The 17,226-nt window shown below is 51.0% G+C and overlaps 1 protein-coding gene across 1 annotated transcript in view; it reads left to right on the forward strand.

The window, feature by feature from the left end:
• Window positions 1–17,226, forward strand: part of LOC147628184 (putative protein S-acyltransferase 16) — an 86,283-nt gene that overhangs the window by 27,197 nt on the left and 41,860 nt on the right. Inside the window, exons 5-6 of the mRNA XM_086813227.1 lie at window positions 597–645; window positions 842–870. Of these exons, the coding sequence (XP_086669353.1) occupies window positions 597–645; window positions 842–870 (78 nt within the window). The remainder of the gene's footprint in view (window positions 1–596; window positions 646–841; window positions 871–17,226) is intronic.

Here is a 17,226-nt window from a genome sequence, read left to right on the forward strand (position 1 = left end):
TGAGGGTGGGGGTCTTCCAAAACTTTGCCTCTAATTGATGAATGATTTGTTTTCTTCTAGTGACTTTATTTTAGGATGAAGAATGATGCTACACCTTAGGTTGGACCAGTCATTTGCTAGCTCATTTTTGCAAGGCCTTCGTTATGAGGACAAGCCATGCTTGAGCTGCACTATGTCTGGGATCCTGGTTTAAAGGAGTTTAGCCTAGACACCATGAACAGGTGTGGCCGCAGCTAGATGTAACAGTTGAGGAAGCCCGTTTGGACGGGCAGCACCAGCACTGTAGGCTGCATTGGGCAGCTTGCTGGCACCTCTGGGGGAGCCATAGCCTCCAAGAAAGGATGGCAAAAAATGAAATACAGCAGTTTAGGTGCCACATGGCAGGTTTGCCTTGTCTGACCAGCATCTATTGCTGGGCAGCTAGTTGCAGCTTGTTAACAACTAAGAGGTGGCCACTCAGGGTCCCCATCCTCTCGCTTCCCCTTTTCCCTTCTCCCCCCCGGTCTCAATTAGGTGGAAGTATGATTATATTTGGGTGTCAGCCTATGCCTATGATGCTTTTAAAGTGATGTCTTATTCTTTTTCGGGTGGTTCAGGTCGGAATTCAAAGCCTCCAATGACACATCACTGCCACATATGTAGGAGGTAACACCTTTTTAAATCCTTCTTTATTTGGTTCTAGCATTTCTGTGGGGTTTTCCTAGCTATATAGGATCATAAAATTGGTAGTTAAAATCATATCTTAGTTGCAGTGTGGAAGCCAGAGTCCTTAAAATGTAAAAGTCTTGGCAAAGCCTGCACAGCTGCTAATACTAACAAAGGTTATCTTTATGTGCTGCAGGTGCATTCTAAAGATGGATCATCATTGTCGTATCCTTATTGGCTGCTATCCCAACCTCATGCATTATTCATAGGGTTTATTGCTTCTATAGTAGGCACAGTAGCTTCTCTAAGCTGCATACATAGCCCAGACAAAATGAGAGTGGCTATTTTAGGGTTATTGTTTCCAAGAATGTAAGCATTCAGAGCTGCGAGCCTCGCCCCACGAACAGTGCCCCCCCCCCCCCCCCCCCCCCCCCCCGGTTTCCCCTTTGGTTCCATCTCTCCGTTCCCTCCGTTTCTTCAGGCAGCTTCTCTTGTTCTTGGGTAACTTTCATTTGGCAAGCATCGGCCCCTTCTGGTCTTCACCCCTCGGGAGGACTCCATGGCAGCCGCTCCACCATCCCCGACTGAGGCCGCTGTTCCTTGCCTATCCTTCTCAGAAGTGGACCTCCAGCTCCTCGCTACGACAGTTGCATCTCTAGAGGCCTCCACTCTGGTGTGCAAGATTGTTGGTAGTCGCCCGGCGCATGGACAACTTAGATCTTCTATAGGCTAGCCTCCTTGGAGTGCCTACAAAGATCACATACAATCATCCTTTGGGGCGCGGCTACTACCAGGTTGAGTTTGACTCGCCAATGGTGTCAGATAGTCATGGGGCTGAGCCCCGTCGCATTGTGTACGGCCCAAGCCTTCTTTGCGAGGTGGCAACGTGGCTTCGACCCCGCATCCGACCCACTTGCTGGTGTTTTAGGTTTTCCCGTGACAGTCTGCTTCCCAGGCCTCAGGAAGGAATACCTTTCTTTTCTCTTGGTGATTGGTGGAGCCATTGGGAGCCCCCTGCGCACCCCCCCCCTCCCCCGCCCGCTTTGTCCCTCACACGGGCGGCCGGGATCATCTGTATTGCCTCGCAGGAGACAGTGCCTCACGTCCTATCACTTCCTTGCAGAGAGTGGAGTACTCAGGCTTCCCTGGCTAATGCTTCATTTGCAGGCAGATGGGATACCTCACCAGAGCTTGCCCTCGGCGCTAGTCCAGGAGACCGCCTGCAATGGTCCCTGCCCCCCTCCTCAGGTCCTAGCTCAGATCCTCAGAGAGACAGGTCCACAGGCAACCAAGCACGAAGACCCAACTGCATACCACTTTGTTGCAGCACCCACCCGTCGGTGATGTCCCCCCTCCCCAAGTCACTGTGAGGGTCCCACCTCCAGCCCCTTCGGTCTGGCGGCCGTCACCTTGCTGCGTCTCCTCAGGTTTTCAGAATCCAGTGAGGCTAGTTGGCCCCATTCAGCCCCCCCGCACTCTCCCTCTCCGGTGGATCACTCCCAGTTGCTTCCATCTCTTTCTTGCCCGCCTCCCCACTTCCCTCCCTCCCTCCCCCCCCCCCCCCCCCTCGTCTTCCATCCACGCCTCCAACTCTTCCCACAGCAGCCCCCCTTGCCCTGTACTCTTCTTCTGAGTCCGCACTCCACCCTCCCTCTGCCTCTCCTGAGCACTCCCGCCGCCCTTCGGGACGCCCGGCCTGGAGTAGAGGCAGCCGGTGAGTTCCGTCTGCCGTTTGATTCATTGATTCTCAGAGCCCGTAGATATGACCATCGTCGCTTCTTCCCCAGTGAGGGCTCTCCCGCTAGAGTCCCCAAGTGGGCCCCCCAGGATCTTGGGGCTACCAGTGGATTACAGTTTCTTCCGTTGTCTTTCGGTGGAAGGAACTGATATTTTTGAGGAGACAGTGGCTTCCATTTGGATCTGTGTGACGTTTCATCATTCGAGACCATCCACACTAGAGAGACTTCTCCTTTCCCTTGAGTGCAGTGCTAGGGATGGAGTGGGATTCAGAGTCGGTGGATGCCGCTATCTAGGGGCAGGCAATAGAGCTCTCGCACCATCTTCATGATCTGTGCATCACCGACGTACTCACCCATCTTTGGTCCATGGCTCGGTTGGAGCTAGGAGGCTTAGGCCATAGAGATGAGGACGGGGAGGTGGTGCCCTCCAGCGTGGAGGTGCTGCTCTTTTTGTTACTTCATATCTCAGTTGCAATACCCCTTCCCTCTTACAGATACCTTCATTGTGATTGATGGAGTTCAGGGTATGCCTACTCTCGCGCTCGAACAGAGTGGCGACACATGGAGGACAGGATCCGTGCCCACTTGGCGTGTCACCCCAGGACCGTTTGTGATTACTCCCCGTCAAAACCCACGCCCAAGACTCTTTGAGTGGGGGGGAGTTCCGATAGTTCCGCCTCCCACAGAGATTGATATGCGAATAGCCTCATGGAAGATTCAAGGTTTGGGAGGGCCTCAGTGCTTTCAGAGGTGATGCGTCCTCAAAGGAGAGCTATAGTTGGGAGACCCATCGGCATTCTCGTTCTCCAGGAGCACCATCTTTCTGAGGGGCGTGCCCGTTTGCTATGGGAAGATTTTATCAGGCAGGGGTCATACTTTTTGGTCTCTCTCTTTCGGTCCCTCCGGGACGCAGGGAGGAGTTTGTATTTCTGTCAGTGAGCAGCTCTTGCCGGCACTAGTTGGCTCAGGTGTCATAGTCACTGGGTGAGCATAGTGGGTTACCATTAGGATTGGAGAGGATTGTGTGGGCTTCCTCAATGTTTATGCCCCGAGCGTCGCAGTAGGTAGAGCCGCCTTTTGGAGTAATTGGAGAGGACTGTGAGGGTTTCCTCAATGTTTATGCCCTGAACGTCGCAGTAGGTAGAGCGCCTTCTGGAGTACAGTCCGTCGGGCTGACTTTTGGTGCATGGGTGGAGACTACAACATGATCGAGTCAACCGAGGACAGACTCGGAGGAGGCACGGCTACAGTCTCAGGCGCAGAGTACTCTGCATGGGAGGAGTTGATCTTGGCACTCCAGAGACAGGACCCTTGGCATCTGCTAGAGTTTGGGCGCAGCCCCGGGAGCCTGTGCTTCTCGCGGTTCAATAGGAGGAGCACCGGCCCCAACCTCTCTTTTTTTTTTTCCATGAAAAGATCCTTTCATTAGCTATAAAAAGAAAAAAGCCCAATGGGCTACAAACCCTCTCATGCTCATCAGAAGGCAGAGCAGAGATCCAATCAAGGCAGCTAGGGAGACTCTCCCTAGGTGCAAAAAAGTACAAATAACTGAGAGGCTATATCATACAATAAGAGGGGGGAAAATCCAAACAGGTGGCCTGTAGTGCCAGCGGGGGGTACCCGCGTGCAGAGTATAGAAAGGGCCGCTGCACCAAGTGGTGTGGAAGGCGTGGCGTCGCAAGATCGCTCGATCCGAGTCGCCCCGGATGCGGTCATACTGGCCTCGCAGGGTGTGAATCAACTCCTGCCAGATGGCCCGAACAGTCTCTGCTGGTGGCTCCAGTCTCCCCTCAAAGGCCCTGAAACAACGGGCTCTCTAGGTGAACCATATGGTGAGGCTGCTGAGGAGCTCCCATCGTAAATCTGTGTCCAACTGGCTGTCGAGAAATCCGGTGAAGGAACAAGGTGAGGCTGGCCCCCAATGAATCTGATGGCCTGGCTGGCCTGCTCCGTCTCGTATCCCAGAGCTAGCCCTGACGAAGTCGACCAAGCAACGGCTCCCCACGTATACATTCCCTCTGGAGAGAGGGAGGCCAAAATGCGCAGAATCCTCAGCCAAATCTGCTGCGTGTGTGGACAGTCCCAAAGGCAATGTCGCTGTGTCTCCAATGGGTGGCCGCATCGGACGCAGGCCGGCGGAAGGCCACTGTAGACAAGCCAGGTGCCAACTGTAGAGCCCCTGTGGGCAACCAGCCAGTGGAAAGCTGAGATCGTGCGTGCCTGTCTGCTAGCCCAGAGCTTGGTCCAAAAATCCTCCAGGAACTCCTGTGAGAGTCCCTGTAGTAGCCGCCAATGCTCCGATGCAGCTGGAGAGACCGTCCTCCTTGTTGCAGTCAAAATATGCCTCCCCAACCGAACAATGTACTGGAAAAAGGTGATCTCTGTGGCCTCGGGGGACGCATAAGGATCATGCCACTCGTACTCGCCAGGGTCCCACTGGAGCCGGGCCAAGGGACGCGTAGCATATGCCCATATGCACCAATCAGAGTCCACATCTGCAGGGTCTGGATCAATATGCCACTTCCGAGAAGCGGCGGCCACTACCCGTATCCTCTGAAAGATGCACTCTGCAACCAAAGGCGACTCCGCCTCCACTCTCTGAAGTCTGCCCTCATCCTGTATCTCATAGTAGAGGCATCTACCATCCTCAGTGCAAGCTTTGACAGCAATCAGGATCTCCAACTGTGTAAAGGCTCCCATCCACCGTGGGGCCGCTGGCTCAAAAGGCGTGAACCACTCCCTTCTCAGTGAGAGCCTCCTGAATGTCATGCCTCATAATCAGCCCCCCTGTGAAGTGACTCAGCCTCTCCGCCTGGATCTCCTCCGAGAGACTGCAAAAGGCCTGCCAATCTCCAAAACTGCGTGCTGGGCCTGCCGCCAATGGTCCCCAGGCTAGACGAGGCCGAGAACCCAGCATATGACCCTGCTCTGTGCGTACCGCGGGGCTCCAGATGAGCGGCTGTCTGGCCCGCTCCTCATCACAAGTGGGAGGTCTCTGAGAAAGCCCCGGCCGGTCTCAGCAACTCCCAAGCTCGCAGGATACTCAAGGCCAATTTGTCCTCCCATCCTCTACTGAGGCTTGTCCTCCTCATCTCTCTGAAGATCCACCGTATCTCTGGTGCCCAAGTGCCCCCTGCTGGGGGAGCTCTACCTTGCAGCCGTTGAAAAAGAAGCTCCTTCCAAGGCTCAGCGCCTGGAAGCAGCCCGCGAACAATAAGCTTCCCCAACAAGGCTCTACTCTGATCAGCTGGATCTATAATGCCCAAGCCCCCCTGGGCCAGCGGAAGAGTAATAACTGCCCAAGCAACCTTAGCCCGGGCGGGCTGACCATCCCGCCCAGACCAAAGAAAGTTCCTGATCAGCCTCTGTACCTGGTTGATGCAAGAGCTCGAGAAAATCCAACAAGACGTGATATACCACATAGTCACTAAAAGCACCTGATTTGTCACCACCACCCTCCCAGCCAAGGAAAGCCGAGCTGTACTCCAATATAAAAGCTTCTTCCGAATGCTCAGAAGAAGCGGGGCGATCTGCTGCTCAGGTGACAAATCAACTCCAATCTGGCATCCCAGATACCGCACTGCTGTGCCAGGAGGAATCCATCTAAAACCCGGGTCTGGGCTCCATGCCAGAGCGGGGTTGCTACTGATCCAAAAAGCCACTGTCTTGCGCCAATTGATCAATGCTCTCGAAGCCACACCAAAAACCTGTAGAGATTTCTCTGCCCTCTGTAGATTGGCCTCCTGGCCATGCAAAAACAATCCCGTGTCATCAGCAAACTCAGAATCAAGCAAGTCCTCACCCCGGACTGGAAGCTGGAGTCCTCTCAAACCAACCTCCTCTGCTGTCAAATACATGCTCATAGCCTCTGCAAAGAAAAGAAAAAGGAACGGAGCGAGAGGGCATCCCTGACGGATTGATCTGGTCAACTCAAAACTCGGCCCCCGTCCTCCTGCCATCAACACCTGGCTACGAGCTGTGGAATATAGAGCCGCCACCCCTCGAATCCAGTCTGGGTCAAAACCCAGGCGAAGCATAGTGCCCTCCAGAAAAACCCAGTCGACTCTATCGTATGCCTTCTCAAAATTGAGAAGCATAACGAGCAAGTCCTCGCCGAGAAATCTAGCTCTGGCCGTCGCCTCCCAGAAGGTGAAAATGTTGTCAAGGATATTGCGCTCCTTGACAAATCTTGTCTAGGTAGCATGAATCAAATCCCCAAGGAAGGGCTGGATCCTCAAACTCAAGGCCTTGGCTAGGACCTTGTAGACAGTATTGAGGATCGTAATAGGCCTCCACTGCTGAATATCATCTGACACTCCCTCCCCCTTGGGGATAAGAAAGATCAAGCCCTTTGAAAAACTCTGTGGCATCACCCCAGTGTCCAAAACATGCTGAAAACCCTACGGAGGCTTGGCCCCAAAAGGTCCCAATAGCGCATAAAAAAGGCAGGCGTCAATCCATCCTCCCCAGGGCAACTATGACGCGGGAGGGCCCTCAAAGCCTCACCAAGCTCATCCTTTGAAAGGGGCTCACCCAAAGCTGTGCGCATACGATATGTGACCCTCCTCTGCACATTGGCCCACACAGTCTGTCTGCAAGCATCACGTGCCTCCGTGGCTGGCTCTGCTGAAAGCAGGTCTCTGTAGAACTCAGTGGCAATAGCTCTAATCTCCTCAGGCTCAGTGGCTAACGATCCGTCCTGCCTCCTGAGCTGGCGTACTCCTGCTTGAGCATGGCGGGGTCCGGTGATCTGAAAAAACCCCCCAGTCACTCTATCACCAAGCTGAGTCCACTGAGAGGCCCGGCGATGATAGTAAAACTCGTGTCTCTGCTCCTCTGCCTCTCTACCCTCCGTGCGTGCCTGGCTAAGCTGGTGGGACGCCACCCACTCACATGTAGGCTGCTGCTCTAGAAGGCGCCGGAGCGAAGCAAGGCTACGTCTCAAGCGACGCTCCCTCTCTCGTGTCTTCATCACCGAACCATATCTCCGAATCCTGCTCTCACTCAAATGGTGCTCTTGCATCATCAGAATATCAACACTACCCCCAACCAGGCATCTCTGAAGCTCCTGCCTCAAGCAACCACGATAACGTACATAGTGTGCACCGCCAAGGCCCTGTACATTCCATGAGATGATCCTCATGGATGACCTGCTGAGGTGGAGGCTGTCTCAGCCATACGGCGGGCCTTCGCAAGCGGCTTGGATGGAGAGTAATCCCCATCCGAGCGACTACGAATCTGCCCACCCGGTGTGCTACAAGAGTCTCGGACCAGGCGCCAGTGGCTGTGTCCCATAGCGACTGCCTCCCGCTCGGAGAAAGAATCCTGATGTATGCATACATAGCCAGGGTCTCGCGCTAGGTCTGCCACTATGCGAACCACCAAGTGTCGATTCCCGGAGGCATCCGCACTCCCGGTATCAAAGAAATGTGCCAACTCCCAGAGTCGGCCTACTATGTCTGCAATCTCCAAGTCTCTCACATGGTGAGAAAACTCAACTGCCTGTGTCTGCAAAATACTAAGAGCAAGATCCAGATTCCACTCCCGGTCGTGAGTGCCGCAAAGAGGGAAGGAGAAGGCCACCGTTGAATCAAGTGCCTCCTCCCCTCGGGCCGGAAGTATCACCACATGAACTCTGATAGGTGCTCGCTCATGGGGGCCCTCCGCTTCAAATAGGCGTGTAAAGGTGTAGTCGAAAGCCTCCAAGCGCTGTCTAGTGTCGAGACTACTCAGCCGACTGCGGATAGAGGATATCCGTGAAGCACGAATCGGCATGGTAGGTCTCCTCTGCGGTACACGAGCAAGGTCGGTGCTCAGTGCCCGCCGGACTACAGGTGAGCGCCAGGGCACTGCCAGTGCCTCCCGGGGAGCTGAGACGAGTGGAGGGGGAGGAGGGGGGGAGAAGGGGGTGGGGAAGGAGACGCTGAAAATGCGGGAGCGGGAACGGGAGGAGGTGAGGGTGGAAGCGAGGCGGGAGGGGGGGATGGGGGAGGGGGGGGTGGAGGTGAAGGGGGGGGCGCTGGCATCTCCTGATCCTCAGTCTGCGCTGGGGTCTCCTCCTGGAGGGGAGCAAAGCTGTTCCTCATTGGAACCCAATGATGCTGAGGCTGCGTCTGCTGCTGCGTCGGTCTCTGGGCATGCTGCTGTGGCTGTCTCCCTCTACGGCGCCCCTGTCCAGGCTGCCAATTGTTAGGCGTTTTTCTGAGCGGTCTTTTTGGCTCATGTACATACGTGTGCATGGTGTGAATGAGAACTTGGCCGTGGAATGCCTTGCCAGGTGTACAGGGTGGACGGATTTGTTTTGAGGCTTGTGCAGGCCTGTCTGAAACAGGGTCCATGGAGATGGTATCAGGCACTTGGTTGTCTGGAATTGTGTACGCGTCCCCAAAGGAATGAGCGGGCACTCGTATGCTGCATCTTGAAGAGGTATGGCATGAAGGGCAATTAATAGGAAAGAGGGGCCAAGGTCGTTTGAGACTGAGTGTGAATGAAGAGAGGTTGGCCATCTTAGGCAAAATAAAAAATATATATATAATATTAAATGGCCAAAAAAGAAAGAAGGCGTGGAGCTTTGAGCTGCCGCCAGCGGGTATATTCCAGAAGGTTGGCGTGGTGTCGAGCTGGCGAGTGCCTGCAGAAGAAAAGGCGAGAGGCCGTATTGTTCAACGGGGGCTCTTGGGTGCAACTATAAGTGTTGCAGAGTGAAGCGCAGCGAAGGAGAGCGCTGTGGCGTGGCTGAAGCACCGGCGGGTGCTGGCAAGGGCAAAAGGTGGCGGCTGTTGGAGAGACGCGTGTATGGGAAGGTTAGCAAGCGAAGGCAAAACAGGCGTGAGGAGCAGCGCCCTGGAGTGGACAGCCAATCACGGTGTGGTGTGGCCTTGATGTAGAGGCGGGGGCCTCCCCTTGTGAAGTACTGCTGACAGTAGGCGTCGACTTGCAGAAGCGACGGGCTGGTGTGAAGGGAGCCGCCTGGGAGCTGCTGGCGTCTAAGCACAAGTGGACGTGTGGGCTGACGGGCTGACAGCGTTAGAGTAGTTGAAGCCGTTTGGGTTGCAAGCGTGGAAGACATGCGTGTTGGAGAAGGCAGAGGCTGGTGGGGCGCTGCCTGTGTGAAAGAAACGGGTGCTGGCATCAAAGGGAGCTGCTGGCGAGGACAAAAGGGGAGCAGATAAGCTGCAGGTGACAGGCTGGCTGGTGTGGGCCGCCTTGGAGACAGGGTTGTAGACAGAGCAGGGTTCCGAGTGAAGACAGAGAGAAGGACAGGTGTTGCTGCTTGGTGGTGGGCCAGTAGCACTACAGATAAGCTGCAGAGAAGTGTTCAAGGGTGCGAGCTGACAGAGGATCAGCACAGATTGAGAGAGAGACGTGTTTGGGTAGCTGCTGCTGACGACACATGCAGAAGTGATGGGTCGCAGGGGACTCGAGGGTTAGCTGGTGTGGGCGCCTTCTGAAGTGAGAGTGGCCGGGTTCTTTCTGGTGTGGTTGGTACAGCAGGCAGGCGAGAGGAGTTATTGGGGATGTGGTGTATCCTCGGCTGACAGGCCTGAGTGAGTGTTTTGTTTATGGTTGTGTGAGTAAGGCTTCTGGGTCGGGAGAAGCTTGTATAAAATGTTGTAACTGGGAATATATTGCTGGGTGTTTACTTTGAGTACGGTGCCCCTGTTTTATGCTGTTTGTCTGGCGTGGGTTGGGTGGTGAAGTGCGAGAATTGTTCCAGCCGGTGGCTGGTGGTGCCCCCGTTCGTGTGTGTTATTCCAAGTTTGCGAGGTGGAAGGGCTATAGAGGCAGGCTTTTCTTTCTATTTTTCACCTCACACCAATCAGAGGTCTCTCTGGGCTAAGCAAGTGTCCCGGAGGCTGCCTGCCGAGCCGCATTTGTGGACGGGCCATCGGAGGTTTGCTGCTGTGGTGAAGGTCGGGGTCTCCTGTAAGGGCAGGCCTTGGCCAGGTGGCCGACCTGCCTGCATATAAAACACTGGTTCGGGAGCCTCGAAAACTCGGGAGTCCCGAAAACTCCACTCTCTGATCGATCCATCCCCCCCCTATCCTAGGTAACTGAATGACCTTCGGAAGGGAGGAGATGTCAGGAACCAAAACTCTGACCGAAGGAAGGCCAGCTGCTCTAGCCACCACTGAAGCTGCTGTGGGGCCAGTCTCAAGCATTGAGCCCACCAATGATCCTATCCTGGAAAGGAGCGGAAGGTACTCGCGGCGAAGTCCAGGAAAGCAAATTGTGACATGGAATAGGCGCTCTCCTTGCTCGGCCACTGCTGGGTCGAAACCATGCTGCCAATGTCTGAAGAAGGCCCGAGCGCCCCTGATGTCAAGGGGACTCATGGCTAGGACCTGGGCCACGCTCTGGGCTGTCTCGAACTCAATTTGGTAGTGTCCGCGGCCCAGTAACTGAACGTCCAGGATCTTGCCCACATCTGCAAGAAGGCGGGCCTGGAGAAGATCCCGGATCTCCCCTCTGTTGGGGCGGGTGCCAACTATACGGCAGATGGTGGAATGTACCCGGAGGCGTTCCACCTCTGCGGCGAGGCTTGCTTCCTCTTCTGGCGGAAGAGAAAGCCTGATGGGGGTATTCTCAGGGGCGGGCGAGGGGGCTGCGGAAGAGTCCCTCTGAGGTGAGGCGGGAGGGGCCTCCATCAGAGTCTGAAGTTGAGTCGAGGGCGAAGCGGGAGACGGAGGGTCCTGCAAGAACCAAGCTGCACGAAAATGGGGCGAAGCGCTGTGCGCTTTTGCCGCACAGGTCGTAGCTGGGGACTTGCCGGACACCGTATGCGAGCCACGAATGGCTGCAAGCATACAACCAGGGAAGGAAGCTCAAACACCCAGGGTGTGTCACTCACCGCTCAACCGCCGCCTTGAAGGATTCCCGCGTCGCAGCCGTGAAGGAGGAGCCGCCGTCGCCGCTCTACCGCCTCTCCGCCGCCGTGCCGCTACACAGTGCTCGATCGCTCTCTCACTCTCTCTCTCTCTCTCACACACACGCAGGAGAAGGAAACCAAAGAGATAAGGCAAGAGCACTCTTGTATTCACAACACATGAGAATGAGGATTTTAGGGTTACATTTGACTCTTATAGGTGACTTGGCCGTTCACACTTGGGCGCCCATACATGGCCGGCCGATCCTAACCCTTATCCTACTAATATTCAAGGTGCGCCTCTCATCGGCGATCACCCAATCTCTTCATCCTTAACATATGGTGCCGACAAGCCCGGCCCATGACTCAGAATATTTAAATAAATGACGTAAAACATAGTACGTCTCAATGTCCGTCATGGGTTAACATGCTCCCCTTCCTGATGTAGATTCCGTCCTCGGAAGCTATGGTATGGTAAGCTCGAGAGGGCTGTTGTTGACCGTCTGCAAAACAGGGAAGTAGAGTGAAAGTATGCTGGAATTCAAAAGATATAAAGTGTATAAATTCAAGCATGTTAGACCACAATGGATGTTGCTATGAGAACTTAGTTTAAGGGTCACATGAATGAGCTAGTGTAGCAAATTAACAGGAGTTTAAAATTATTGAAAGTAAATCAAGAGTAAGCAAGGTGTCAAAGGTTAATCAAGGTTTATAACTGGCCTAAGTCAAGGAAAATAACCAAGCTTAATAAATAAACAGATGACCACACTGTGTCTACTCTAAGAACAAGTTAATACCACAAGCCTTGGGACACAAGAAACATCAGAGTTACAGGAGCTTTTTGCCTTCTTTAAAAAAAAAAAAAAATGCACGTGACAATTTTTACACACAATGGCGACCTTCCTAAGGCAAAACTAACATCGATCCTGGTACCATGTTTAACACAAGGCATTATCCAGGAATCTATTAGCTTACTTTAGGCAAGGCTACCCCCTACCAACCAAGGCATCGGTCTGGAGTAGAATACTCCTCGCGTACCAAGTATCAATAAGGCGATAGGCCAATATTAAAGCACATCATAGACTTGTATTGCCATTTATTGTAGGTTTTTTTTTTAATAATCTATTTCTTTTGATCTTCGCTCCTGAACTATAATTTGTCTTGCATCCTTTCGACAAAGGGGTAATAGCTATGTCCTAGAGGTCAACACACACATGGCCAGGTGTCAAACATTAAGATGGTTTGACCCTAGATCTAAGACAATCGTATTCCAAGGTTAACTAAAGACGTCATGCTGCCTAGGAATATTTTCAATAAAGTTAAGCTCATTAATGATTTACACTAGCATGCAAGCAACTTCAAAAACTAAGTAGTACATTGACAATTTCCATGTGGTCATACATTATAGTTTATGCAATTGATTGAACAGTAAAAACGAAAGAGAGCGGGTATGGAAGAATTACACCTGTAATTGGAGATCTCCTTGATTCGATGAGACAGCTTGCAATTTGATGTAGATATATTTTGATGAACGTTGCGGCAGTCTCAGGACTTGAAAGCGAACCCACCTCAAACTTTTTTAACCTGTACAATCAACTAACAAGCACTATACCTCGAGAGGCACATCAGTGTGAAAAATTCAAGACTCGTTTAAGGACTCCAAACTAGAAACAACTTGAAAACACTAACCTACCTACCAATCACCACACTACTATTGAGGATATGGGAAGAGGATGTTGTAGAGTCCTGGCTCTAGCCCTAAGGCTAAGCCTCTATCCGCATCATCCAAATAAATAAAGTCAACCTCAGTAGTGCCATGAGTTTCATCCGTCCATTCATCATTGTCAGATATTTCCTTTTCATTTTCCCATCCACATAAACTCATAAAAAATGTAACCATGCGAGGATAGTCATCTTGTGGAAAAGGAAAGCATTGGGCTATCGGGGATATGTCCTCTACGGAGTAGGGGTCAGTCATGGTCAATAGGCGAATTAGCCATTCTAATTCCTCAACATTTTCCTCTCTGGCTAGTACATCTATATGATCCCATTCAGTTTCAATTACAGGATAGCACATGTGGAATATCTGAGAAAGGTACAGATGATACCTCTCACCAAAGGTAGGAGTGGATGAAGTGTATGATGATCCGGCATCTGCCATATCTGCAAATACAGATATAGCATCAGTAGGTTTATGACAGGACAATCTAGTTCTTGATTGTATACGGATATTTCTTTGTTTTTGTGCTCTTGCTCTTTTTACTATTTTTGTTTTTCTCTTTTCTTTTCTATGTATGAAGCTATATATATACATCTCCTTGAATTTGGCAATTACATGGTCAGGGGAGAAGGTTATAAGGAGGTGTCATTAGAATGTCGAGCGTGAGTACATGCTCCCCCTTTCCTTGGGTAGATCATATTATTTGCAATGATGTTGCAGCCTCTTGGAACCAATTTGTCCAGCGGGTCATAGGTTGTGATGTGGACAGATAGCTTTCTATGACCCTTGTAGCCACATCCAATTGCAGAGATGGTAGTGTACGCTCCCATTGACGAATGGAGGAAATGGTTTCCGACGATACTATTACAAGGGGAGACGTAGACTCATCGGTTTTTTGTTGGGTGTTGACAAGTCTAGGTGTAGAGCATGTAGAAACTTCTATATGAGTGTGTGCCTGGCATGAGGAGCTAGAAGCTTCATGTGGCTCCCCTCTTCCTGAGCTAGGTGGTAATGATCGATATCGTTTGGGAATCCAAACTAACTCTGGAAGAAGTGGTGCGGAGCACTCTATTACCTTTCCCTTACCACGGTCTTGAATTGTCATTGGGGTGGCAACAATTGGTTTGCAAGGTTTTACAGGTGATGTAGAGGGATTCAACTTATGTTTAGGGATCCAAATCTGGTCATTCCTCTCGTAGTACCCTTGGGCTACTAATAATTTTTTAGGGATCCATCGCGATGTTACATTGCCCTTTCTCGGGTGGGTAGCTGCTTTCCTTTTAGGAGGCTTCTTGGTGGCTGAACAAGATTGAGCAGGGGAAGTAGCTGTTAACGAAGCTTTGGGGACCCATTTGTATGTACTCTTTGGCATAGTAAGCGAAGCTTTAGGGACCACCTTGCTTGTTTCCACTCTTGGCGTTGAAGCGTTAGAGAGGTGGCCAACAATCGAAGATGGTTTTGCCACTGGACTTTGTGATTTTTCGTTATCTAATATTTGAGTGGATGACTTAGGTGCGGGATTTTGAGCGGTCAGACCTAGTGTTGGTTCTTGTGTTGTGACTTGTCTGGTTGCCCAATCGATATTGCACTTGGTGGCCATCATCCATTTGCGCCCTAAGTTTACAGTCCCTTCCATGGTACCAGCAGGCATAACCAAAAAGCTTTGAATTATGGTCCCCTTGTCATAAGCAACCGGAGTGTGCAGAATTCCTGAGACAGGGGTTTTCTTCTTGTTGATTCCTTGAACTTGGATAGAGCTCTTGGATAAAGGTGGTTTTCCCAGTTGACACCACACGCCATATGATAGCAAATTGTGTTGAGCTCTTGTATCCAATAATGCATTATACAGCACCTCCCCGTAAGGACTCTTGGGTATCTTAGAGGTGGGTCAGATTCCAGTGCATCCTCCTCTGCTTCCTCGAAAAATACTTGCGTAATTCCCAAGTTGGCTTCTCGTTGTCTCCTAGCACGCTGTTGACGTTCTTTGGCTTCGACTCTTGCTTGTATCTTTTTAAGCTCAGCCTGTTCTTTGGCTGCCTTCTTTTGATGGATTGCATGTAACTCCTCTTGGCTCAGGGGGTCATAGTACCTTTTGAATTTGCTCCCATTAAGGAATCCAATGGTTTCAACTCCGTCGAGAGTCTCCACTCTGATGGTACCTTGCGGGGTAATTTCACATACTCTATACGGTCCCTTACCAGCATATTTGAGCTTCTTCTTTTCGTTTCGCACTCCATACATCAGGACTTTATCCCCAACCTTGATGTCCTTGTCCTTTAGATGGCGATCAAATCATTTTTTCCTTCTATCCTTCTCCACAAGGGCATTGTATACAGCCAATTGTCTTTCTTCATTTAGCCGCTCAAGGATATACAGACGCTCTGCTAAGGGATTACCATCCCAACCCTCTTGAGTAGCAACACGAAGACTTGGAATGACAAATTCCCACGGCATGACTGCTTCTTGGCCATATACCATTTTGAATGGTGTGCAATTAATAGCCACTTTGTACGCAGTACGATAGGCCCATAAAGCTGTCGTAAGCTTTAGATCCCAATCCGTGCGATGAGCTTCAACTGTCTTTGTCAAAACAGAGATTAATGTCTTGTTTGTACTCTCGGCTTGGCCATTCGCTTGCGGATAATAAGGAGTAGATTTATGATGGGATATCATGAAATTTGTTGTGAGCTCCTTAATCACGTCATTTATAAAATGCGTACCATTGTCGCTCACAAGTTCAAAAGGACAACCGAAGCGTGTGATTATATTTTCAAAGAGGAACTTGGCTGTTGTCCTCGCATCTGCCTTACGTGTCGCCTTCGCTTCAGCCCATTTGGTCATATAGTCAGTGGCCACAATAATATAGCGAGATTGTGTGTTCCGGGCCGCTGGGCTAATCGGACCTACAAAGTCTCACTTTTCAAATGGTTGGTTTACTTTGATTGGATGTAGGGGCATCTGATCTTTCCTCTGGGGTTTCTTGTATCGTTGGCATTCATCGCAACCCTTCACAAAGAGTGATGCATCTTGGAACATAGTGGGCCACCAATACCCCGATTGTAAGATCTTTCGCGCAGTTAAGTCGCCTGAGAAGTGACCACCGGCTACGCCCATATGTGCCTCTTGCAAAATGTATAGATACTCATCCTCTCGGGCACAACGCCTAAGAACGTCATCCTTTCCTCTTTTATAAAGAGTCCCAGCTATCAGGCAATAGGGTTCGCATTCTTTGATTAGCTTTCGAGCTAGATCTTTACGAAGCTTCTTGGGTGGAAAGCCATTAACCAAAAAGTTAACAATCTTCTCACTCCATTCAGGCATTGTCTCCACCATGAACAGGGAAGTGTCCGGTAAGTCATCATCAACCCCTGTAGGAGTCTCACCATTAGGTATGCGAGACAAATGATCAGCCATAACATGTTTTTTGCCAGGTCTCACAACAACAGTGAAATCAAACTCAAGAAGAATCAATAGCCATCGTGTGATTCTTCCTGTGGAGCATGGTTTGTTTACCAGATACAACAATGCTTGATGATCTACATAGAAAACAAACTTGGTGGCAAGGAGGTAATAACGAAATTTCCTTACTGCATATATCATTGCCAACCCTTCTCGCTCCGTAGTGGTGTAGTTCATCTCAGCATCGTTCAACTGGCGACTGGCAAAGCTAATGGGATAGTCGAGCTTGTGTTCTCCAGGTTGAGTCAACACACACCCAATAGCAAAGTTTGATGCATCAATATGCACATGGAAGAGTAAATCCCAGTTAGGCATTCTCAAGATTGGGGCACTCGCCAAGGCCTTCTTTAATAGCTCATAGGCACGGTCACATTCTTCGGTCCAAATAAACTCGATGAGAAGCTTATACAATGGTCGAGCTATCTCGGCGAAGAAGAGAATAAACCTTCGATAATAACCAACGTGGCCCATAAAGCGTTGGACTCCCTTGTAGTTGGTGGGTGGGGGTAATTCCAGAATGACCTTGATTTTACTCTCGTCAGTGGAAATCCCATTTTTGGACACTATATGCCCTAAGATAACTCCGTGTTTAACCCAGAATTGGCATTTGAAAGGATTCAAGGAGATGCGATATAAACTACACCTTTCAAATATTTTTCGTAAACACATCAGGTGCTCGTCCCAGGAGGAATGAACACAAAGATCATCTAAGAAAGCTTCACAAAAGTCCCTTAGATATTCCTTAAAGGCCGTGTTTATCAATCGTTGGAATGTTGCAGGTGCATTGGTCAAGCCAA

The sequence above is a fragment of the Cibotium barometz genome, chromosome 19 (assembly GCF_041138505.1).
Source record: "Cibotium barometz isolate CiBa-2024 chromosome 19, ASM4113850v1, whole genome shotgun sequence".
NCBI lineage: Eukaryota > Viridiplantae > Streptophyta > Polypodiopsida > Cyatheales > Cibotiaceae > Cibotium > Cibotium barometz.